General features: G+C 36.7%; 1 protein-coding gene across 5 annotated transcripts in view; it reads right to left on the bottom strand.

Annotated features, from left to right (window-relative positions):
• Positions 1 to 277: 277 nt before the first annotated feature.
• The window catches only part of dip2a (disco-interacting protein 2 homolog A), a 139210-nt gene continuing 113284 nt past the window's right edge, over positions 278 to 26203 (bottom strand). For 3 of the 5 annotated variants that reach the window (XM_051119267.1, XM_051119268.1, XM_051119271.1), the window contains 33 exons: positions 25007 to 25039; positions 22536 to 22655; positions 20001 to 20198; positions 18891 to 18982; positions 18480 to 18590; positions 17807 to 17930; positions 17605 to 17714; positions 16298 to 16400; positions 15879 to 15943; positions 15628 to 15721; positions 14681 to 14800; positions 14457 to 14571; positions 14083 to 14222; positions 13764 to 13900; positions 11857 to 11937; positions 11623 to 11750; positions 11391 to 11505; positions 10878 to 11085; positions 10699 to 10799; positions 10355 to 10435; positions 10110 to 10233; positions 9882 to 10003; positions 8691 to 8802; positions 8491 to 8600; positions 8272 to 8402; positions 7989 to 8157; positions 7645 to 7815; positions 4725 to 4786; positions 4539 to 4596; positions 3824 to 3898; positions 3522 to 3696; positions 3146 to 3269; positions 278 to 1652 (listed from right to left, as the gene is read on the bottom strand). In XM_051119267.1, the coding sequence (XP_050975224.1) occupies positions 1400 to 1652; positions 3146 to 3269; positions 3522 to 3696; positions 3824 to 3898; positions 4539 to 4596; positions 4725 to 4786; positions 7645 to 7815; positions 7989 to 8157; positions 8272 to 8402; positions 8491 to 8600; positions 8691 to 8802; positions 9882 to 10003; positions 10110 to 10233; positions 10355 to 10435; positions 10699 to 10799; positions 10878 to 11085; positions 11391 to 11505; positions 11623 to 11750; positions 11857 to 11937; positions 13764 to 13900; positions 14083 to 14222; positions 14457 to 14571; positions 14681 to 14800; positions 15628 to 15721; positions 15879 to 15943; positions 16298 to 16400; positions 17605 to 17714; positions 17807 to 17930; positions 18480 to 18590; positions 18891 to 18982; positions 20001 to 20198; positions 22536 to 22655; positions 25007 to 25039 (3962 nt within the window). In that variant the 3' untranslated portion in view covers positions 278 to 1399. The remainder of the gene's footprint in view (positions 1653 to 3145; positions 3270 to 3521; positions 3697 to 3823; positions 3899 to 4538; positions 4597 to 4724; positions 4787 to 7644; positions 7816 to 7988; positions 8158 to 8271; positions 8403 to 8490; positions 8601 to 8690; positions 8803 to 9881; positions 10004 to 10109; positions 10234 to 10354; positions 10436 to 10698; positions 10800 to 10877; positions 11086 to 11390; positions 11506 to 11622; positions 11751 to 11856; positions 11938 to 13763; positions 13901 to 14082; positions 14223 to 14456; positions 14572 to 14680; positions 14801 to 15627; positions 15722 to 15878; positions 15944 to 16297; positions 16401 to 17604; positions 17715 to 17806; positions 17931 to 18479; positions 18591 to 18890; positions 18983 to 20000; positions 20199 to 22535; positions 22656 to 25006; positions 25040 to 26203) is intronic. The other 2 variants (XM_051119270.1, XM_051119269.1) reach the window with 1 other exon arrangement.

Here is a 26203-nt window from a genome sequence, read left to right as displayed (position 1 = left end):
CACATTAGAATAAAAAAAATCAGTGTCCATCATTTAAAAGCATGTTTTTATTAAAATCAAAAAATGACAAAACTGCAAAAACTGAACACTAACAGTCACACAATCATCCTGTAATACAGATGCTGTATGTGCTTTACAATCCTTGCAGCAAAACCACCTCTTGAGTCTATTGCAATAGAAAAATATTACATGAATAGTGTCTCATGTTGTTCCCCTTACTGTTTGATCAAGAAATGAAACCTCGATTAGAAGTGGTTTTTACAGTGCTGTCTACAAGCAAATATCACACTTTAACACAGTAATGAAAGAAGAATAAAAGCCATCACCTGCAGTGGTCATTTTTTTCCTGAAATAATGATCCCATCTGTTTGGTATGTTTTAATGAATTAATGGAAAAGGCTACTTTCTTTTCAATCAGATATATGTAGGAGACCAAAAATGTCACCTTCATACATTCATCTGCAGGAATATAAGTTAATCTAGTCAGGAATGGTGATACTGTAAAAAATAACTCAAACTTGAAATGTTGTACATAATGTAAATTTGAGCAGAAATATTTTTCAGATTGGGACTTGGTTACCTGAATAAGACTCCTCATCTATTCACTGTTTTTACCCTGATTCCTGTCCTGCACAGTCTAAAAGCTTGCACATGAATGAAACATTGTAATAAAGAATGGGGGAAAATACAAATAACAAACAGTCCACAGGCATATGGAAAAAAAAATAATTAAGGCCCATGTTGAAATGCACGCTGGGAATGCATAAGCTTGTAAATTTATGGAGCAGCATATCCACAGCACACCTTCAGTACTGCTTTCTTGCAAACAAAGACTCAGATATCCATTTCCTTATTTCCATTTGGTCTCCAGATAAAACATTTATCAATGATTTGCATGTAAAAAGAGAACAAACCAAGCAAAAATTGGTTTGTGCATTTTTTACAGCTACAACATTGGCAATAGTAATGCACTGAAATGAAGTGCATTACATTTTCACTTGCCCTTGAAATTACAAAGACATAGTCCTGGAATCTGGATCTGACATCAGGCACTCCTCTGCCCTTTTGGGCCGGCCCTCCACACACACAGGGAACATTCAACACGCACGTGTCGCATGTGCAGGACAAGTGTGCTTGAATAAAAACTGAACTCATAATTGTGTCACACAATAAAACAGGAGATGAAATCAAGTCATTTGCCCTGACCACTGAATCAGAGTTTTATTTGCAAGGCATTCTGACAGTTTGATATAAAAATAAACTGCATAGCTCCATCAAGGACTCTTCATGTTAATGGAGGAAGAGGCAAGCCTGTCCAAACTTCCCCCTAACGCTTCCTTTGTATATTTGCATATGCAGATTTTTCTGGCATCTGGTTCCTCCTCCATGTTACACATTCTCACATGTTGTAGGCCACATATATAGGGTCCAGCTGGTCGGCGAGGAAGCCGTCCCGCAAGTGCATTCGCTGCTTCTCCCCTCTTGAGTTGATAGGAATGACACCAGGGTCCACCACCACAACGACCCCCACTATGAGATAATGCTCTTCCAGAACCACGTTGGTCACCAAAGCAACAAGATCCAGGGCTTCCTGTTCTGATCCCTCAAGCTCCACAACCACCACCAATAGATTCGTCCATGTGAACACAGCACTGAAGAGAGGGAGAGATAGAGAGTGAGAAGATGAAAGGCACTAAGTACTAAATGCAGAATATCTACACTGCAAAATATGAATGTTGAAAAAAGTAAATCGAATACAAAATGGAACAAAATTAAATCTTTTATATCAAGATATTCATATTGAAAACAGTTTTCAGGAAGTCTTAAAGGAGTGCTTCCAGTAAAATGAAACTTAGTCGAAAGCATTTGTGGCTTGCAGGTGATTATCACAAAAATGCTGTTGTCCTGTTTACAGCAGTTCCTCTTTTTAATGTTAGCTGACTACATTATAGTTGAGTATGATAATGAGTAGACCAGCCCAGTGAAAAAATGTATCAGGAAATAAGGTAACTGACAGCATGCCTTTTTCAACTCCAAACCTTTAATGTTTTTGTCAATTTAGCTTCTCAGGAAAAGTAACTTATCTAAACAATGTTCAAATATTTACAAAGACACTGATTAGGCATGGTACTTTTAAGCTAGTGTTATGGATGTACTAAACAATGAAAATGATAAAATGCTCAGCTGTTAAATAAATAGTTAAAAAGAAAGTTTATACAGTGACAAGACCTTGCAGAATCTGTGAAAATGTGAATAATTTTAACAAAATAAGAGAGATCATACAAAATACATGTTTTTTTTTTGTTTGTTTGTTTGTTTTTTTTTAATTTAGCACTGTCAAAGGTTTAAAAAAGGTTCAAACATTCACTGATGCTCCAGCAGGAAACATGATGGATTACGAGCCGGGGGTGAAAACTTTTGAACAGGATGAAGATGTCCAAATTTTTCTTATTTTGTTGAACTATAATTTTTTCCATTTAGTACTGCCCTTCGGAAGCAACAGAAAATACTTGCATGTTTCCCGGAAGACAAATTAAGTACAATTTACCTTGATCTTCACATTAAAATAGGTTTCCCCCCACCTCACTCTTAATGCACTGTGTGCATAAACCTTTTTTAATAATTGTGTTTGAGTCCTTCAGTTGTCCTCAGTGTGAAAAGATGGATCTCAAAATCATACGGTCACTGCTGGAAAGGTTTCAAATATGCAAAAGATGCTGGAAAACTGAAGAAGAAGGATGGATTTTTTTGAAGAGCTGTGCTCAGTTTAACGGTTCAGAACAAACAAGGGACTCATGAACCACTATCACTAAACAAAACAAAACAAAAAAAAACAGTCATAGATCATCCAGGTGACCACACACAGTATTAAGAAACAAGGGTTCCCAACCTTTTGAAGGGGGTTATTTTAATAATTTCAGATATTTTTTTGTCTTGTGGACTATACGTAAAAATCTTTTATGTAAAACATCTTAGTCGGGGCAGTACTAAATAAAAAATAACATGCATTTTATATGATCTGTCTTATTTTGTTAAAATTATTTACATTTTTACAGATTCTGCAAGGGGTTCCAAAACCTTTGCATGCCACTGTATTACAGTTAAATAAAGATTTAAATAAAATCTTTATCCATTAAAATCTTACCACTCTGCAATGCTCTTGTGTGACCTGATCACAGATGTTTCAATATCAATGGGATGGTAGCGCATTCCCCGCAGCTCCAGAGTCTCATCTAGAGAACCAACCACGTACAAGGCATCATGCCGCTCTAGAATAATATGCAAAAACATAAATGATTCATTGGATGGCACAACAGATTTTTTTTTTTCATTATGTTTGATAAGAATACACAGCAAAAAAATATAGACAAATACTACAACTAAATACAAAATTCAGATATTAGCTTGTCAAGGTGTTTATTGAAACAGCTTTTTATTGAATGTGATTTTAATTGAAAAATCATCTCAGAAATATCCTAAAATGGGACACTAGTGTGTCAGTGTGTCATCTTATACTGCACCTCCACTGGCATCCGTAAGTTCTGTTCGCCGCAGGAAGCCGAGATATCCAGTTCGAGCCCAAACGGTCTGTGTGTCACCGAAACTCAGTCTAGTGCTGAAGTGATCGGCATGCAACGCCTCTTCCCCATAAACCGTATAGTATCCTGTGGCATTATGGGGGCTGCTCACCCAGATCTGTTTTTAAATACAGTCCCATCAACTCACTACACATGGTAATAAATAATGCAGAGATAATATAAGAGGTAACACTAGGTCATATTTTGGAGGTCATATGTGGTTTTCTTTCACATTTGAAACTCACTTCTCCCAGATGAGAATCTCCTAGAGGTCCTTTGGTCTCTGTATTGGCAATTATAACCTTTACCCCAGGAAGAATCTGAAACATAACACAAATAAATAAATGGATTTGGATTAATTAAGGTTTTGACAGAAGTCTCTTATGCTTACGAAAGTTTGCATTTTTCTAAATCAAAAATACTCTAAAAACAGTAAAGAGTAATATTGTTAAATATTATTACAATTTAAAGGAACTATTTTCTATTTTAAAATATATTGACATGATTTATTCCTGTAATGCAAAGCTGAATTTTCAGCATCATTACTCCAGTCTTCAGTGTCATGTGATCCTCTAGAAATCATTCTAATACTCTGATTTGCTGCTCAAGAAACATTTCTGATTATTATCAATGTTGAAAACATTTTTTTTTCTGCTTAATATTTTTGTGGAAACCTGGATACACAAAAAAAAACCTTTTAATTGGCAAGAACACATAAAAATTGATCAAAAGTGACACTAAGAACATTTAAAATTAAAACAAATAATAATAATAATAATAATAATAAAAAATAATAATAATAATATTTCACACTATTACCATTTTACAGTATGTTCCATCAAATAAATGCAGCCTTGGTAAGAATAAGACACTTTTTCTTTCAAAATCATCAAAAAATATGAATTATTCCACTTTTGTTATAAACTTTTATTATTTCTAAAATGTGTATGTATATCTCACCTTCCCAGATTCCATCAGTGGCAGACTGTGCGGTGAGCCTCTCTCGACTAATCGAACCCTGAGAGATGTGAAAAAAACAAATCATATATAACTAAGCCACAGTTATTTACAAATTAGTTCATAAGTCAACATGAATTGACACTGGAATAAAAGCATCAAGAAAACCAGAAGTGATTGTTATAGTACCTGTCATGCCGCAGGGCCCTCATGTCTAGATATACTGTGGTGGGATCCGGCCCAGCGGTGCCCTAGAAACAAAAAACATCAGGATCACTGGAGGCATGTAATATATCTGCTACCACAGATTGTGTGTTCCTACTGCTGATCCACCTTCAGGCACTAAAACATGTGCTGTGTTGCCATGTACCGGCAGTGACATTATATGTGATGACACATAGGACCTTCTTAGAGAGATTATCAAAATGAACATGGATTCTTAAAGGCGAAGTGTGTCTTTGTTTGCTATACTTTTCTTAATATGAAGACACAAGCCATTTGCATGTTAAACTAGTTATGTAGTGCTATCAAGGCAAGCTCTTTTGTTTGTTTGGCCAGTCTGACACAGAAACATTGGCTCAAACAAGTGTGTGAGTTTTTGTTTGTACAACAAATGACAAATAGTGAATGCTTGGGGCAACCTGATTGAAAACAGTCAATATATTTTCACCAAAATTTAGAAATGACACACTTTACCTTCATAACAATTTTGTCATAGATTTCTTCAAAGGGACAGTTCAGTCTGACGTTGTTCCAAACCCGTATGACTGTTTTTTATGAACAGTTTTGGTTCCCAATGACCCCCATTGTACTGACAAATATAGAATGAGAGTCAATAAGAACTGAAACTGTTTGGTTAATAACATTCTTCCACAGAAGAAAAACAAGTCACACAGGTTTTTAACAACAAAGGAGTGATGACAGGATTTTCATTGTGTTTGGAGAACCATGCCTTTAAATATTTTTCTTCCTTCCATGTACATTAGTCACTGTAAAAACATATTTTTTTCCTTTAGATCTTGTAAAACATCTTATTCTTGTTGTGTCTTACTGTAAAGCATTATAGGATGGAATGAGACATTAAAGCAGTTACAATGACCTGCTCATGAATGTAACCTCTGTACTGCAAACACAGCTTGTATATATAAGCGAGTCTACTCTATATGCACAGCTACAAGCATTGCTTTGGCACAGCCTAGTGTAGATATACAGTAAATGCAGGGCCAAGCACGAAAGCTGTAAATAGCAGAGCAGGCATATGCATAAAATCTGTCAGAATAAATGAGACACTGTTACTAGGAATAATATTAAATACAATAATGCTATTTTTAAACAAAAGAAACATTGTGCCATGAGAATCTGTCACAGTCCCTGCGTTGCGGTCTGACTTGGAAAATTAGATTTCAACTTTGATATATGAGATTCTCTGAATGCGAGTTGTGTGCTAATATTTGATAAATAATATATGTATACACTACTGTTCAAAAGCTTGGGGTCAAAAAAAAATTGTATTGTTTTGAATTTATGTATTTTTTGGAAGTAATATATATATATATTACTTCCAAAAAATATATATATATATATATATATATATATATATATATATAGTTGATAATATAACTTTATAAAAAATAGCAACAATTCCAAAAATATTTCTGAACTTTCAAAGAATCATGAAAAAAATATAATTGCTTCTTCGAAAATATTAAGAAGCACAACAGTTTTAAACATTTATAAAAAAATATTAAATGTTTCTTGAGCAAATCAGCATATTAGAATTAGAATATTAGATTTCTGAAGGATCACGTGACACTGAAGACTGGACTAATGATGCTGAAAATTTAGCTTTGCGTCACAGGAATAAATTACATGTAAAAATTGAAAACAGAAAACAGTTTAATATTTAATAATATTTCACAATGTTACTGTTTTACTGTCTATTCAAACAGTTTTGCTGAGCATAAGAGACTTATTTTAAAGACATTAAAAAATCATACTACCCCAAACTTTTAAATACAGTAAATACTAACGTTAGAATAGTAACATTAGTATTTAAATATAATATTATAGTGCTGGCACAAATAATATAATATAATATAATATAATATAATAATACACAGGGTTCCCACACCTTGGTTAACTTCAAAGGCGTAAGGTGTAAATGCGTGTGACTAACACAAATCAAGCAAGCTAGTATGCATAGGCCATGAAGTATTAGCGAAATAACACATTAGATTAGCGGACCGGAGGGAATAATATGGAATTTTTTCCAGAAAACTTCTTGCACAATATAAATTCAAGCACATTCAAGGACCTGTAACTATGCATGTTTATTTTCAAAAACTTTCCAGGGCCTTCAATTTGTTTTTCTTTCAGATTCACAAACTTTCAAGGATTTCAAGAACCAGTGGGAACCCTGAATATAATATAATATAATATAATAAAACACTGAAAGCAAAGCATTCTTCATATCATGCATATGAGCATTTCATACATATATACACACACAAACAGAGACATATGAAAAGCAGAGCCTTTACAAGCATCCTGGAAGCCCCCTGCTAGCACCCCTGTGGTCCCCATCTGGGTCACAGTACCTGCTCAGCCAACTTGCCCAGCCTGTTGGGCTGACGAGAGGGCATGGAGCAGCAGACAAACACAGGCGTACATTTAATACACAAACAGATACACATACATACAGTTACAGACAGTCATCCAGGCCAGTGAATAGAACATAAGGGTACAGAAAATGACTTTAAAACAATAACAACAGATAAAGGCCTATTCACACAAAGAGCGATGCGGAAAAGCGACAAAGCAACTTTTCACACCAAGCGAGATATTAAATTTCGATAGCCATAGAGAAAGTGTTACACACCTGAACAAAAGTACTAATTTATTTGTTGTAATGTAAAATACAACCCATTGCTAAAATGTAAGAGATACATTTAGCTTTTGGTGTGAAGAGATTTGGGGTGCATTGTCTTATCGTGTCATAAAGTCATGGTGAAATTTCACACTTAATGTGAACAGGTCTTTTAAAAGCACACATTAGGGTTTCCACCTAAAAAAAAAAAAAGAAAAAGAAAAACATGAATTCATCACTCACCTGAAGACAAATGGCGACATTGACCCTGCAGCCAAAGGTGGTGCTGACAGCCCGTGAGGAGAGCCCCAAGTCTTTGAAGATCTTCGAGAAGGACTGCGTAAGCGTGATGCGAGGACGTTCTTCAGCCACCACCATACAGGTCCGTACACACGACAGATTTACATTCCGTAACTGCAGGTGTACAGATGAGGGTTAAACTCAATGTAACAAACCCCTGACCTCAAACGTACTTTCTGACACCAAACTTTTGGACAAAAAAACTGGCAAAAATGCTATTTAAAATACATTTAAATGCCATACTGTAATATGCAACATTACGTAGACTAAGATGAAGGATAACTAACCCGCAGAGCTTCAGTCTGGGAGCCCAGGCCTTTGGTACACATCTCCATCACTGAATACGAACAGAACGTCACTCGTACTTTATACTGACTGACAGCAGAAAGCCACAGAGAAGGATTGGTCTCCAGCTCCAGAGGAGGAACCAAAATAGACTGATGGCCTGAGTACACACTGCAAACACAAACATGATTTACATTACTTTGCATCACGTAAATAACTTTGATGTCACTATCTTCTCAACTATAGCCAAATACATCCACATTCATGGTGTGAACTGTCTCTCACCTGCAGAGACACCAGAGGGCAAAGCCCAGGCCACAGTAGGGGTCCAGACAGATGGCGATCTGGCGAGAGGGGTACAGCTCACATTGCAGCTTAATAGAGCGACACAAGGCACTGGTGGCAGCATGGGACATCTGCGAAAAACACACAGCGTTAGAAATGTCAATGCCAGATTTTAAAATGAATGAGTTATTGGCATTTGAATGATAGGTTAGACAGCACCTTGACCCCAGCAAGGATTCCTGTGGTGGAAACACTGAAGTCCAGGTAGGCGAGCATCTCTGGGGTGGGAGGTTTGTAGATCTGAGGAATTCTCTTTCTTGGGAGATCATCTGAATAGAATGAATAAACTGAATTTATCATTTCTTTTATAAAGGACTGCAATGATACAATAGTATAACAAGCATAAATGATGTCTTTACCTGTGTCCAGTATCAATGGCCACGTCTTAACATCCACAGCAGCCGCTGCCTCTTTGGATTTCAGTAGTTTCATTATTGCTTGAGTTGTCAGAATACATACAGACTTACTGACCTGTCAAACACATGCAACAAGATAGAAAAGTTACAGCAGAGAAGATAGGGATTAATCAGACACCGGCTTAAGGCTAAAATAATACTTATTAATATATAATAATTAATACACACATATATACACACAGTATAATTTACATACAGCTAAGGTCAAAGGAATGTGCAAAATGTCAATTATTTTACCAACATAAGAGGGATCATACAAAATGTGTTATTTTTTATTTAGTACTGACCTGAATAAGATATTTCACATGAAAGACATGTACATATAGTCCAGAAGAGAAAATAGTTGAATTTATAAAAATGACCTTGTTCAAAAGTTTACGTATGTTTGACTCTTAATACTGTGTTGTTACCTGAATGATCCACAGCTGTGTTTTTTTTGTTTGTTTGTTTGTTTTGTTTAGTGATAGTTGTTCATGAGCCCCTTGTTTGTCCTGAACAGTTAAACTTCAGAAAAATTATTCAGGTCCCACAAATTCTTTGGCTTTTCAGCATTTTTGTGTATTTTAACCATTCTGACAATCCATCTTTTGACACTGAGGACAACTGAGGGACTCATATGCAACTATTACAGAAGGTTCAAACACTCACTGATGCTCCATAAGGAAAAGTGGTGTTTCCAGGGGTGTAAACTTTTGAACAGAATGAAAATTTGGACTAAATATCTTTTTTTTTTTTCATTTAGTACTGCCTTCAGAAGCTTTAGAAGATACCTACATGTTTCCATATATATATATATAATATATATATATATATATATATATATATATAAATATTAATGTTTATACATGTATTATACAGAAAGCAGGACTTATTATCTTAAGTCATTTGGCGTTAATTTATCTTGAAATATATCAATAAATAAATAAATAAATAAAGAGGAAAAAACCTCATTGTTAGTTAATGATTCCTAATGAATATTAACAAAATTAACATTATTGCTAAAGTGTTGCCCACAAAATTCTATAAAATACAATAATAAAGATTGGTCACAAGGGGGAGCTAGCGTTCCTGTTTACTCCTAGGGAATCATGGCTATAGTAAACAGCATGTGCTGCATTCAGAGATTGAAGTTACCTCAACAATCATTTTAACGGTTGGCAGGGTTGTGGTTAAGTTCTGTGGGTGTGGAGGCCTGACAGTTACCGGAACACAGCCGGCATATAGACAGCCATAGAAAGTGGCGATCAGATCAATACCTGCAAAGTACAAAGACAAATGGACAAAGAGGAATTAAGTCCCACAAAACCTGAGAGCCGAACCCCTTAATTAGACCGTAGAAATATATATCTCCTTTTCTCTCACCAGGAGGATAAACGAGTGCTACATGGTCTCCAGTGTTAAGTCGGCCTCTTTCCATCAACGCTACTGCTACACGCTCTGCCCGCTTGTGCAGCTGTACACAAGAGGCTGTGTTGGCCACAGTACCCTGAAAAAATTAAACACACATGCAGTAAGATGATAGTGAATATACACAATCTGACTCTGATACTGAATATCAGAGTACTGAATACTGTGTTTCCAGGGCTGAGGGATGATGAGTTTTGTACCTTGGCGTTGAGCAACAGAAACAGAGGGTGATCTGGAGTGGCCTGAGCCCTCCACTGCAGAACATCCTGCATGTACAGAAACTACAAGAGAAGAGATGATAAATTTAATCAACAATATACTTCAGGATGAAGCAGTGTACCGGCCCTTATGAAAAAGTGTGCTTAATTGTATGGAATGTGCACTTGTAGTGTACTTCAAATCTTAGAAGTACTGTTATATTGTACATGCAGATAATATTAATGAAATTAAAATGCAAAAATGACTTTTTGCACCGAAATATATTCTTTTAAAACATATTATTTCTGTAATAATAATACTCAAAGTATGCTAAAGTGTGCTTTACCTGATCATTGTCTTCCAGCTGTGAAACATCTCTCCCACAGGCTTGTGCAATCCTCTTTCCTGCCACTAGGTTTCCGACTATCATGGAAGCAGGACCCACCTCTGAACCAGTAGAGACAACAGGTCATATGATGGGCAAAATATGCAAAAAAACAACGACTCCAAACACGCAGGACTCACCTGTACCCGGCTGTTTCTGTCTAGGTTTGGGAAGGTTGGTTACACAGGTATGTGGGCACATGAGGACGTTGCAAGGGTGCAGGGCTCCCTCTAGGAAGCGCTGTTTGGTCTCTGAGATGTGGATGCCACCCAGCGGAGCTTTGGGTAATGTGTTTGCTGGCACCAGAGCAAGACAATACACTCCCACCTGATGGATGCTGTCGATAGCCTAACAGAAAAGAGGTCAAGAGAATATGTATGGGTGTGTGAAAGTGCTGTTCTTGTGCACATTCCAGGTAAAAGCTTCAGACACACCTATTCATTCTTACTTTAGAAACAGTCATCAGTAAAGTATTTATGTATTTATATTAAAGTGTTTTATATCATGCATGGATAGCTTCTGAACAGCACTACATGAGCTTACAAGATTGCATGAGACTACATGAGCACTACAAGATGCAATGCAAGTAAAATGTGTAATAATGTGTATTAATAATAAATACTTTGTGTGTGTGTCTGTGTATGTGTGTTCACCTGCAGCACACGACTCATCCACTGGAAGCTGTCCTCTTCTGAGGCGTCTGGTCTCTGCTCCGCCACTACAACAATGCGTTCATCATGTAGCACCGATACAGAGAAAACTGCAATCCTGATAGAGAACAGAGGTGCAGCCTTCAGTCTGAGCAGAGATGCATACTCATCTCAAGTCAAAAGTAAACACTGCAAAATCTAAATATCAGATCACAATAACAGCCAGCTGAATTACCTTCCTCTGTACACAAACTTCATGGGCTCCACGGCCAGTGCTGTGGCCACCACATCATCTGCGTTATGTCTTCGTCCACTCACCACCATCAGTCCATCCATTTTTCCCACCACAAACACCAGATTATCCTGTAATTCAAGAAACAAACCCAATACAAAAAAGATGAGTTGATTTATAAGACACTTAAAAGTTGTTTTGCTTCAAAAGTAATGGTTTTAAGACATCTGAACCCACCGGCCCGATGAAACCCAGGAGAGATGTGCGTGTGAAGGGTCTGTCACTGATGGGAGCTCCTGATGACGTGACTGGAATGGTCTGAAAGTAAGCAAAACGACAAATAAATTTTAGTCGAGTTTACAATGTTGTCAAGTCCTTATTAGGGGCCAAGCACCGAAGGCACCTATTATATCCGCTGGCGTTTTTATTATTAGGGGCCAAGCACTGAAGTTACGAAGGCATCTCTTATATCCATTAGATTTCTTCTTATTCTTCTTCTTCCGTTACTTCCGCTTGAGTCTGTGGCAGCCCATAGAACCTCTTGCAGGAAAGTTATGAAATTTGGCACACAGATAGAGGATAGTCTTAACATTAGCCATAGCAAGTTTGGAGTCTCTAACTCAAACTCCCTAGCGCCACCACTTGTCCAAAGTTTCACTCATGTTTATGCAAATAACTTTTGAACCGTAGGGTTCAAGGAAAATTCTTTTCTCCTCTGAATCTTTGGCTCACACAGAGTCGAATGAACACCAAAAAAAAAAAAACGAAAAAAAAAGTTTTTTAGTTTTTTTGCTGTTTTTAATAGTGCGTAAAAAACCTGTTTATGGAATTCAACTTGATTAGTCAAAACGTTCTTGAATAACGCATGAACGAATTCTAAGAGCATTTGTTGTACTGCTTTGTTGTATTGGGACCAAACTTGGTGTGTGTTATAACAACCATGACCTGAGGTTACCTACACTGTTTCGGAGCAGCGCCACCTAGTGGTCAAGAGATATGAAAAATGGCTAATTTTGCGTATAACTTCTGAATGCTTTGGACAAAAATAGCATAACTTGTCTCTTTAGATTTGGTGGAGCATGCAGAGTCAAACCATGTCAGCTTTGACATATTTACACCAAACTTTGTATGTGCCATTGTCACCTCACACTGACTACGCCACATCAATTTGGTAAGAGGGCCACCTATTGGTCAAGAGTGATAAGCCATTTATTAACCATTAATTATGAAATTTAAAAAACGCTAATAACCTTTGATTGCATTAGCCTATTGTAATGAAACTGATCTCAAAATATTCCTTGAGTCATGCCAATAACATACATATTAATTATGCCATAACTGGCTGAACTTCCTGTCCGCCATTTTGATTTATGTTAAAAACATACTTTTTTAAACTCCTCCATGACCGTTTGTCTGATTTTTACCAAAATCGAGTCATAATCATCTTCAGACTGTGCCGACACAAAGTTATGGATTTTGTGTCGATAGACAAAACCGTTTTTGTATAGCAATGCAACAAATTTGAACCATGATGCCAAAATGACTCTAAGGCTTTATCTTAGAGCAAAGCTTTGATATATTGACACCAAACTTTATGTGTGTAATTGTCACCTCACACTTAACACACCACACTGATTTGATAACAGTGCCACCTATTGGTCAAAAGTGATAACCCATAAAATCATATTACTAATGGTTGTTTCTACGATTTTTCACCCATTTTGACTAAAAACATCTTAAAACGGCTTCAATTACTCATTGCTTCAGTTGCTCTGATGCTTGCTGCCTTGCTTGCCTAGTGCTTGGCCTCTTAATTGCTGGCTTCTTATATAAAGATCTTATATAAAGTTATGCCAGAATCTGACAAAATATTATAACTAATCTATTTTGTTTAGGGAAAATGCTTTAGGGGAAATGTCTTTCAAGAGTCACTTAGTTCATTTATAGGCTCAGAAATTTCAGTAGAGTATAATAACAAGACTTCCAGTCATAATGAATAAGAATGAACTTTTGACAGTTTCAAATATTTGATTTTCAAAATTTCTACCACTAGGGCTGCATTTTACCACTATGTTGATTGAACATTTTAAGACCAACACTAAATGTTTAAAAAAACATTGGACCTTCTGTTTCTCCACACTTACCTCAAAGACATTCTTAGTCATGCCTGGCAGACCATAGTAGGAGATTCCTGTGCTGCTGGAACTCACACAGATTTCTCCAACCTCATCCGTTCGACACAGGTAAGGCGTGCCTTCAACCCGGATCACACACACCAGTGCTGCACACACACACACAGATGCACAGACAGTACATTATTCCTCAAGAGGTATTAAAAATTCAGAACAATAGAATTTTAAACGTAAAGTGCCAAAAAGTAAAGAATTTATCTAGAGTACATCCATCACACTATGCATCCAATCGAAACTTTCCATCCATGAGTGAGAGTAAAGCAGGTTTTACCTCCAGGCATGACCTGTCCAACATCCTGGACAGTGAGCACAGAGAGCTTCTCCTCTGTGTCTACTCGAATCACCCCATAACTCAGACCGCTCATGGACAGCACTGCCTTACCCGGAGGAGGAACACCCATCTCTGGAGGCCTGAACACACACAAACACAGTCATTCAACATGATTCTTTGTTTGGAATAGGATACTACCATATGCAAATTCAATTGCACATTGCCATTTTAATTTCTTAGATGATAACTGAAATGCATTACATATTAAGGAGAAATGAAATACCAAACTGGGCACAATACTGTATACTGGGCAGAACGCATGCATTAGAACAGAAGTGGTTTTTTAGTTTGTTGCTGTAATGTCATCGGCATACCTGCGGATGGCGACAGTCATAGCCTCAGAGGAACTTGCACATGGGCAGATCACCTCTGGCCGCAGCCCACGGGCCTGAAAGACGTTGAGGAAGGCATCGCAGGACGAAATAGACCCTGCATTTCAATATACAATATATACACAAAGTTCCGGTGTCAGTTCAGGATGTGTTCTGTTCGATTTGGAATTATGATTGCTCTCAGATTGTTCTAAGTGTATACTCACATGGGTTTGCTCCATCAGCAACGATGAGCATGCGGAGAGAACTGAGACTAATGTCTCTCTGATCCCGCTGGGCTAAAAGTGACCAGTGCATGTCCCTGGATTTAACCACTGCTACACGTGCTGTTTAAAAAACATAGGGCATGTAAACATGCAGTAATAATCAGTGTCCTGATACCACACTGGCAATGATGACAGGGTCTAAATGTATAATTCTGGTCATGGACAGCATTTTTATCTGCTACACACTGAACAATATAGTAACAACTATGATGTGAAATAGGGATTTACTGTCTATATAGCAAGCAACTATTAACCTTAAAATCTGCTGAAAAAAACGTACTTGTTACATATTTTCCTCTTTTGAAAAAGTAGCTTATTATTATAGGTTTTTTTAATTGAAAAGTTCACAAAATCTTTTTTCTGTAGTTACATCATTACACCTTTAGGTGGCAAAAGTGAGTCTTTTTAAACATTATAAATGGATCTTCAAAATACAGATAATCTTTCGAAATCATTGTAACATGCTGATTTTGCTTTAGAAATATTTCCTTTTAAAGTCGTACATTTCTTCATCATTGAATGAATATAATGAATAGAAGATAGAAACAGCAAATGATGGCAAAGTTTATTCATTTCAAACCAGGTCTTTATTTATCAAATCTTTATTTATCACATTTTCACTTCAACACACGTTAACCTCCTTTTTCCTTAAGAATCAAGAAAATAAGTCTGGAATCTTGGAATTGAGCCTATAAAGAGCCTTTAATCTGAAGAAAAAATGCAGTTAATTGCAATGACCTGTTAGCAATTTTAAATAAATGTTTACATCAAAACCTCAGTTACATTCCACATCAGTTCATTTGGTTCATCCACATGTAGATGGCCATAGCTCTGTGTTAAAAGATCATGATACACACAGGCAGTCTGGCTTTAGGCAGCACACTCACCTTTATAGGTGTGGACTTTCTGGATCCAGGAGAGAGGGTTGACCTTCATCAGGGAGTATGGGATGCTGATCACGTGCATTCGGTTCATCACACTCTGAACATACATCACCATGACAGCAGTTGCCAAGGACACAGGTTAAGAAAGCAAAAGACAGCTGGATGAGTGCGAGGGGATCTAACTCCATATCCATGTGTATGAATATATGTGAATGTATCACACCAGATGTCAATCACACGTGTGTTGGACTCACCGCGAGGACCCCGTGCCACAGACCAGCATCTCGTTTGAAGTCCAAAACATTTGTTATAATTTCACCTATACAAGTGAATAAAATAACAGTAAACATTTTGTACATAATGCAAAAAGCGTTTACAAAAAACGTTGTGGTCTACGTGACAGCATCAGGTAAAACATTATAAATCATATTAACAACTTTAAACAATCTTTCATTGTCTCAGATCTTAACTAATTTGTAAACAAATCCACTTTTAAAGGAGTCTATAGAGGCAGAAGAAGAGGGTAACAGTGTCTTTACTGCAGTAGCTGCTGTGTGTGGAGTATTAAGGGTTTGTGAGCAGTTATTTAGAGAGTGGAAGTAGGACACTCTAGACCTGCAGTGGCCGGTCTCAGAAGAGCCTGTGTGTTTGCATGTAAGTCGCACACACTCACCCTCTGTGTAGCCACAGGCCTGTGTGAGCGCATGACAGTGAGCCAACATAGCAGAGTGAGACACCGTGATGCCCATAGTGCTGCCCTCCTTACTGGTCTTATACTGTGTACAAAAAGAGAGGCATACAGTTAGAGAGATGGATAGATAGATTAAAAGATGGATAGACAGACAGACAGATACAGTAGGTGGATGGATGGTTGAATGGAAGGGCGGAAACAGAGACAGACAGTCAGATGCATAAGTGGAGGGATGGATGGATGGATGGATGGATGGATGGATGGATGGTGGAGAGAGTCAGACTGACAGACAGGTGGATACCTGTCTAGACAGACAGATAGATAGACAGACAGACAGACAGACAGACAGACAGACAGACAGACAGATAGGTGAATAGGTAGATGGATGGATGGATGGATGGATGGATTATAGATAGACAGACAGATAGGTGGATGGATGTATGAATGACAGATGGATAGGTAGATGGATGGATGCATGATAGACAGACAGGCAGACGGATAGGTAGAAGAATGGATGGATGGATGGATGGATGGATGGATGGATAAATGGATGGATGTATGGATGGATGGAAGAATGACAGACACAGATAGGCAGATAGGTAGATGGATGGACAGATAATAGACACAAACAAATAGGTAGATGGATGGATGGATGATGATGGATGGATGGATGGACAGACAGACAGATAGACAGGTGGATAGATGAACGGATGGATGGATGGATGGATGATAGACACACAGACAGATAGGTAGAGAGATGGATAGATGGATGGTAGAGACAGAGTCAGACTGACTGACAGACAGACAGACAAACAGGTGGATGCCTGTCTAGACAGACAGATAGACAGACAGACAAACAGACAGACAGGTAGATGGATAGATGGAGATAGATGGATAGGTGGACAGATGAATTAATGGGTGGATGGATGGACGGAGGACAGACACACAGACAGATAGATAGATGGATAGGTGGACAGATGAATTGATGGGTGGATGGATGGATGGATAGATGGATGGATGGACAGAGGACAATCAGACATACAGATGGATAAGTGAATGGATGGATGGATGATAGACAGACAGACAGACGGATAGGTGGATGGATGTATGGATGACAGACAGACAAACAGACAGATAGGCAGATGGATGGATGGACGGATGGACAGATAGATAGATAGACAGATAGATAAATGAATGGTCAGAGAAAGACAGACAGATCCATCCATATATCCATCCACTGGTCATTATCTAAAAATAAACAAGATCTTTTAATTAAGTGTGGTTCTGACCTCTATGTATGCGATCTCATTGCTAGCGTCCCTTATTGGAGGATGCCAGTCTTTAGGAGGTTTTACAACATGCTTTCCATCAGTAACAAACCACAGCAGTCGCGGCCAGCCTGTAAAAACATACACACACACATTATACCTGAGGCGAAGAAACAGCACCATTAAATAAAGATGAAGTAACTGTCTGACAAGAATCACCCACCCTTAAAAGTGACAACTTCTCCAGTCTGTGCTTTAGGCAGACCCTTCTGACAGGCATCAGTGGTCAAGGCCAGAGTGACCCCACAGCTGCCCAACAGAAACCCCACCTGCTGACTACCTGCATCCTGATAAGAAAAGACACAGACAGTCATCAATATAACACCGATCTGCAGTCCACTCACTCCCTCTATGTCTTTCATCAGACGGTCTGCAATAGCACAGTCTCAACAACAGCACTAAGGGATCGGTGTGTGTTATTGTGTCCTTCGTTTTAAAGGATTAGCCGTCTCCATCAGGAACATCAGCTCTATTAATCAAACCGAACACGCTTCAAAGCAGCACAGAGACAGCTAATGAAACCTTTACATAGGAGACATTCAGGTCATTTACAGAAGAAAAAAAAACATGTCTGAGTGACTGGTTATTCATGCATGCTCACATGCTCACGATACCAATACTGACACCTTTAAGAAAACAGAAAACATCTTTTGACTAGCAGTGCTCAGACTGTTTAGTGTTTTGCGTTCTGTAAATTAAAAGCTGTTTTTCAAGGATAATGATGTGATGTGAGGACATCAGGGTGTCATGTTGTGTCTTCTCCTGCAGGGGGCTCTATTGTGATTGAAATCTGTTTATAGTGTTGTCTGTGTGCCTGGTTTAATGCAGATTAATACCTTTCGAGTGAGTGGCACCTCTATGGGCACAGGCACCAGCTCCGCCAGGAGGCATCCATAAAACGCCACCATAAACATCACAGGATCATTGTTGGGGAACACAAGTGCAACCTGTGGAGATAAACACAATAGATTTACAGGTTAACGGAATTAAACCTCTCATTTTAATGTTGTTTACTGCTACTGTTTTACTTATTTTATTTTGGGCCTGTTATACCTGGTATTAACATGCATTTTGGTGCAGTTTAATGAGTAGACAGTCCTTTAACATACCTCTTTAATGATTTGACTGATTGGTTCACAAAACGCAGTATGCCTCTAATTAGCAGTGTTCACTTCCAATTGGGTGAGCTATGATGGTTAATGCCAAGTGTAAAAATGAGAGTGAATATGCATAATAAGGACACTCACTCTGTCTCCTGGCCGCAGTAGTGGTTCATTCCTGGTGCTCAGTTTATTCAGCAGTGTATAGGCAAGTTTCTGACTCCGTGTCCACAACTTCCCTATGGAAACATATTTACATTCAACATTCAAACCTGCACTGTCTGATCACTTATCAGAGTTAATATGCCATTTCAGGTGAGTTAATTATTAATATATATATATATAGGATTAATCCAATGAAAAATAAGTACACATCAGCATACTCCTAAAAAGAGTATTTGTCATGAAAATAATATACTTTAAAAGAATATACTTATATACTAACTAAATGAATCATTTAACAACACTTAATTGCATGTTATTGGAATTTAAATGAGAATGTTTTATAGTTTAAATTTACTTTAATTTAAATTACATCTAATTTATTTTTTGACCCACGTAAGTAGGGCTAATGTGCATCTTTATATTTAATTTTATAAATATTTGTTTTAAATATGATTAAAGTGTACTGACAAGCATTTATAAACTAAAATATACATTTTTATTAAAACTTGTACAGTATGTTATGTATTTGATCATATTTTTAATTCAGGCCTGTCAGTCAATTCAAATTAATATAAATAAATAATATTTATTAATAACCTAAATAAAAAAAATAAATTGCTCTCTTTATGAATGGGCCTTTGAATCATTGGTTAACATGATTTGTTTAAAACATTTAAAATGTTTAAAATCGTTTAAAAATGCGCTTTAGTATATTAGTCAACGCTTCAGAAAATGTGTATGTATTTAAAGAATAACATAAGATTAATAAAACATAATGACAATGCATTTTAAAGTAAAACTTTTAATTTAATATTTTTACAAAGTGAACTCTCTTAAAGCGCACTTTAATCAGCCTTTTATTTCATGAATAGTATCTGCAAGCACAGTTTTCAAAAAATATATCTTTCAGATTTTAAGGACACTACAAGTGCACATTCAATACAAAGGGTATATTAGCAAGATTTTGAACATGAATAAATTTACAAATGCATTACAAAGTAGTCTAGTTCAAATCTTGTTTAAATTCTTCAAAATAAAATGCTTTTATGCAAATTGTTACATTTAATTCAACAGGACGTTTTACATCCGTACCATATGTTAGTGTGTAGACGGGTTTGCCGGCATTGTCCAGTGCGGTCAGGCAGGGGCTCTTGGGTTGTGTGGTGCCCCAGCGCTGTAAAGAAGCCAGTAATGATGGAGGCCAGTTAGTGACCACCCCTAGTGGCTCCCCATTCAAGGGTCTCATCTCACCCCCCTCAGGCTTGGGCTGGTTTGGATCTGGATGCTGGACTGTAGAGGACAAGAAATGATTTCAGAGACAGAACTACAGATCTGCTGCGGTGATTTTTTTTCTTAAATAATATATTATAGTATTGTATACAACTAAGCTTATATTCACCAATGTAAAGTTAATACAAAGGTAGATGAATGCAGATTATACATAAACATATACTTAGCAATACCAAGACATTTAGTCAGTGTAATTAAAAATCAATTACGCTGACCTACATGAAATTTATTATTCCATTGTGTGCTTTTTGGTTTATTGAAATCACTACCAAGTTGAGTCTCCTTCCTATACAGAGTGTTCAATCAGTCAATTATATGGTTTCATGACGGATGCTGCCTTATACTGTAAGCAGCTCGCTAGGTTTTGGAGCAGAGTTTATGTGAGTGTGATTTTAAATGTCACGAAGCATCTCAGGGTGACTTATGCATCCTGAGGATGAGATGTGACACGGCTTTAAATAGATTTGATTGATTTTGTGTGTCTGGAACAGAAAGAGGAAAGAAAAGCAGAGAGAGAGACAGAATATAAACTGAAGATGCTGCTGCTAAGAGAATATAAAAAAGTATACTTTTAAGACATGTAAGAAAGGCCTGACTAAACAAAGAGAGAGAAAAAAGGAAGAGGAGATTGATTCAGAGGGTTTCTGAGACATTTTATTAATTTTAATAACCCACAAATTTGTGGAATCACTGTAGACTGTGTATACAGGCTGAATAAAGTATGGCATACAATGTTATGTTTATATGGATAAATAAATTCTATATATAATATAAATAAAGGTATGTAATAAAACATCCTACTCATTTTTTTTTTTTTTTTTTTTTTTTTTTGAGAAATTAACATATTAGCAGTAATGACAATTTGCAATAATGTTTAAACCTTCCAACAATTAATGAGATTCACCAATCAGAGAAGTCACTGTTACCACAGAAACAGGAGCAGGTCACTTCACACTCTCAGTGTTCAAACAGTTCCACTTTCTCAATATGTATGTAATATGTATGTGACAAATTAAGAACCTTGAACAAGAGTTTTGTTTTTATGCACTACCATTCAAAGTTTGGGGTCGGCGAGATTTTTAAAAATGTTTTTGAAAGAAGTCTTCTGCTGACCAAGGCTGCAACTGATTAAAATACAGTAATATTGTGAAAATATGTTTATGATTTAAAAGGACTGTTTTCTTTAAATATATTTTGAAATGTAATTTATTCTTGTGCTGCAATGTTGAATTTTCAGTAGCCATTACTCCAGTTTTCAGTGTCACATGATCCTTAAGAAATCATCTAAAATGCAGATTTATATATGTAATTGAGGAGAATCACGGAAGTCTTACTTGAACCTATTGCTGCTAAAGAAGAAAACCATTTCCAAATGCGTTCAACCCCTCAAAGTGTAGTTTCCAAATGCATTCAACCATACATCAGCTAGACATAATCCATAACCTTAACCTGGCTCCTTATTCAAATATGTTGTTTTGTGTTATTTTTCTGTCTCCTGGGTCAGTAGCTTGTTCTTAAAAGCAGTTTTTGACTAAATAGCAAAAGTAAGGATTTCAGAGACACCCAATACCAATTCACATGTTCATATTTCAATGAACCCTTTTGTGCGATGAAAGTAAATATATATGACAATAGAGGGCTTAAGCGTAAAATACCACCTGGCAATAGATCTGTTGCGGGACAGTAGATGTGATTTTGCGAGACAATGTGGGACATGTGTGAGACGTGATACATTTACTACTGTTATGCTAAATACTGCTTAACATCCGTTGTCATATGCACTTTTTTGTGTTTCTGAGCTTGCAGATGCAAATGAAAGCAAACGCCTCCATTTTGTGTGAGAGTGAAGAGAATCCACCTGTGAGAGAATAGATTTGTGTTCACGGATTTTGATGCGCCCTCGTAATACAATAATGCACTCCATAGAAACCACCTCAAACTAACTATTAAAGTATAAAGAAAGTGTCTGAAAGCTTCATTGATTTTTTTAATTGGTTAAAATGCATGGAGAATATTGTGAGGGTATGTCCATATGAACTTCCCTCAGCCACTTGATGAAGTGGAACACATATCAAAATGGGAGTGGAAATTCCCCCAAGAGAAAGTGCTTAGGGAAGTTTGAGTTTGTGTCTAAAAGCGAAGTGGAATGTACCGTAGACAGATGGAGCTAGAGGGGTTCAGAGGGACGCAATGCAGGCCAGCTTACAAACACTGAACCAGACTATTTAAATGCAAGCAAGCTCATTACTTGAACAGAGACTAATCAGCATTTAGTAAATAAAGTGAATGCAAACAGTTTCATGGCTGAAAGAGGTATTTGTAGTCGTATGAACCTACCATCCAAAAGTTCCTCAAAGTCATCAACAAAGAACTCTCGTAAAGGAGGTCTCTTTGGCCTTTTCAGAGTGTTTAGGAGCTGCTGAATCTTAGAGGACACTCGACTGTTGACTGGAACGCCTTTAGACAGAGATAGTGTCAGGAGAAGATGGGACAGAGAGAGAGAGATGGAGAACATGAGATAAAAAAGCAGGGAAAGGTCACTGTGAAAGGATGGTGGGGACAGTTTCACACAACGGCCTGTCAGTCAATGTAAGGCTGTATACCCATGGGGTTGGTTGAGATGGTACTGAGCGTGCTCAGTAGAGACACCTGACCCAGAGCATCAAAGACTCCTTGACTCTGATTGAAGCAGCTGGACTCATGCTGCCTAGCAACAAGCCGCTACTCATCTACCCATCTCATCAACCATTCATGAGCTTTCTTCTGAAAGAGTGTCTGAAAGTCATCTGATCATTCTCTATATGCTTTACAGAGGGCTTTAGGATTACAACTGTTTAAATAGATTAAACTCTATTTAAACAAAAGATGCAATGCATAAGTTAATACATGTTAAACAATCCCACAGTATAACATGAGCATATACAGTCTCATATAACAATGAGGGTCATTCTGCGAAGTGTTACAAACCGTGTCTGATTGTGAATTGTGAATGCATAAAACAAAATAATAATTAAAATAAAAAAATAAAATTATAAATCATCAAACCGATGAAAATTTAGGCAACGCACTCACTAACTAACTGTATATATATATATATATATATATATATATATATATGATTTCTTGGTGTTACTGTCTTTAGTGTTACCATTAGGGGTGTAAAACCGATGCATAATTCATTACAGAATTAATCTATTTAATAATTACAATTGTCCATGTATCTTTTTGTCCAAAATATATTAACTGTGCCTGTATAAAAAGGTAATTGCATGGTTTCCACTGCAGTTTAAATTGCTCCTTTATAAATATCCCACATTTTTATGAATTGTACCAAAATAATCAAATCAAATTTCAAAAAACATGATGCATCGCATTTAGTAAAGAAATGCATTCAAATTAATTGCTGTCCCAAATATTTACACCCCAAGTTACCACTTGTCACAGAAACACCTCAAAATCACCCATGTGTAATGCTAAAAAACAAGTTCTGAATATATTTTGTTAAATTTAACACAAAATGTTAAAGTTTTGAGAAATAATTCTCAGCTGGTTTATAACAATTAAAATAGAATCACCCGTCAAATGTTTCTTGTAAGGTAAACGTACACTTTCACACGATAGTTAGGAGAAAACAGAACCAAACATGAAGACACAACGATCATCTTCACATGACAAATCTATTCTTTCATTTCTCTATTAAATGTCTGGCTGTGAATTCCACAGAGAGATGGCAGTGTCATGTATATATGCATGACTGAGATGCTCTCTGACATTCCATTGTCATGAGACACCTGAGCCTCGGCCGCTGTCTGTCTGCCCCTCGTCTCTGTCTGCATCTCACACGCACTCAGAAACCGTGCTCAAGTACCCAGAATTCACTGCGGGACCCGATGAAGCCAATTACTGTAACAGCTCCCCAAACACACAACCTTCTTGCTATTTAAAGAATAAATCCTCTCATGTGAGGATAACAACAACATAACTACTGCTATCCTGCCTCATAAATGTCCATACGCTATATTAACCTTAATAAACACAATAATCACATGCTAACACTACCATGATGAGTGACTAATGTGCAACACTTTTCAACTATGCTTGTATTCACTTACAAAAAGTGCCAAAATGTAGTACTTTTGGACGTGGTGCCATTAAAATACAATTTTTTTTTTTAACATCTATCATTGTAGCACTGCAGCACTATGGTATTCTTTAAAGAACCAAAGTAAGTACCAGTGTACTGCAATGATATACAGCATATATCAAAGTACCATGATATTACAATAACCATAATTTTTTACTAAATGTTTTACTAAAAGTCTCTTTTGTACAGTACATATAAAAGTCATATAAAAAAATAACATTCGATCTAAAACCCTGACAAATGTTAAAAGCAAGAACAATTTGTCTAATTATCACTCATTTACTTAAATACAAGCTTTCCCTTGTGAAAAAGAAGTGCACTTAATTGTAGATGTTAAATGTTCACTTTTAGTCCAAATTATATATTTTTTTAAATACTGTACTTGCAGATAATATAAGATAACAAAAAAAATTTAACTTAAATGTACTTAAGTGCTTAAAACCTATTAGAAATGCTGTGAAAAGACCTTGAAAGAACAATTAAACGACATTAAAAAGACAAAAAGACACATTAAGAAGAAATACTTTTCTTATAAACGGAATTACAAAAAATTACAAAGTGGACAAGTTAAGCAGACGGTGTTTAACACAGAGGTCACAGCTGAGACACAGATGCACAGAGACACCAGGAGGAGGGGCAGAGTGAAATAAGCATGTATAAATACCATCCGTGGCCTCCCCATCTCCCCTGTCAGTGCCTGAAGAAGAGAAAATGTGAATAAACACGCATGTTCATGACAGCATGCTGCTTCTACAGAGCTGAGGTGACTCAAATTGAGCATGACAGACATAATCTTTCTGTCTGAAAAAAAAAAAAAAATCAAATCATTTGTGTTGCGTTTTTTTTTTTTTGTGCGTTTGTGTTTAACCATAACCAAATATCCATCCTTCCAAGAACTAATACACCACAGCAAAGAAAGCAGATTAATCTTGAACCTGATGTGATGTGCAGCTGATGTTCACCTCTGTCTTAAAGAGACAGTACATCTAAAAATGAAAATTGATGAGTCATCATCTACATACCCTAATGTCACTCAAATAGAAGTATATGTCCCCCCCCCCCAGTTATACATAAAAGATCATACTTTCCAAAGGACAAAAAAGCACAATAAAAATAGTTTATACATCTTAAGCAGCATATTTTAAGCCTTATAAAGCCAAATGATAGCTTAATGTGAGGAAAAAAAAAACAACACAAAGTTAAGTCCTTCTCTAAATCAAACCTTTAATTATAAGTCTCAGTTCACAATCGCACTTCCAAATGTTCAAACCTGGCGTGTTCACAATACATGCAAGAGACGCTAATAACTTTTGCTAATCAGCTTGAGGCAAAGTTCACACCACTACAGATGAAAAATAAATTGGTGGAGAGGTAACAGCAAAAAAACTTATTTGGTTCTCAAGTGTATTATCAACACATACTAGGTTTAAATGTGTGGAAGTGTAAATGAGACTGTATTTTACATTGACATGCCGGTGAGTAGATGATGACAGAATTTTCTTTTTTTAGTGAACTATTCCTGCGAAAAAGGGCATGCTGATGACATGATACTGTCTGGCTTGAACAAGCAGGAACATACAAAAACAGGCAAAAAATATCCAATTTTTTTCAACAGATAAGAGCTGTAAAAAAAAAAAAAAAGATCTAAAAGATCTAGAATATTTACAGTTGAAGTCAAACGTTTGCATACACCTTGCAGAATCTGCAAAATGTTAAATAATTTAGCAAAGTAAGAGGAATCATACAAAATGCATGTTACAGAATAAAACAAAAAACAGCTGTGGATCGTTCAGGTAACAAGTATGTATACTTTTGAACAGGGTCATTTTTATAAATGTAACTATTATTTTCTCTTGTGGAC

Source organism: Labeo rohita, chromosome 9, assembly GCF_022985175.1.
Source record: "Labeo rohita strain BAU-BD-2019 chromosome 9, IGBB_LRoh.1.0, whole genome shotgun sequence".
In the NCBI taxonomy this organism is placed as follows: Eukaryota; Metazoa; Chordata; class Actinopteri; order Cypriniformes; family Cyprinidae; genus Labeo; species Labeo rohita.
Note: the sequence above shows the minus strand (reverse complement) of the source record. Positions and strands in the feature narration are given on the sequence as shown.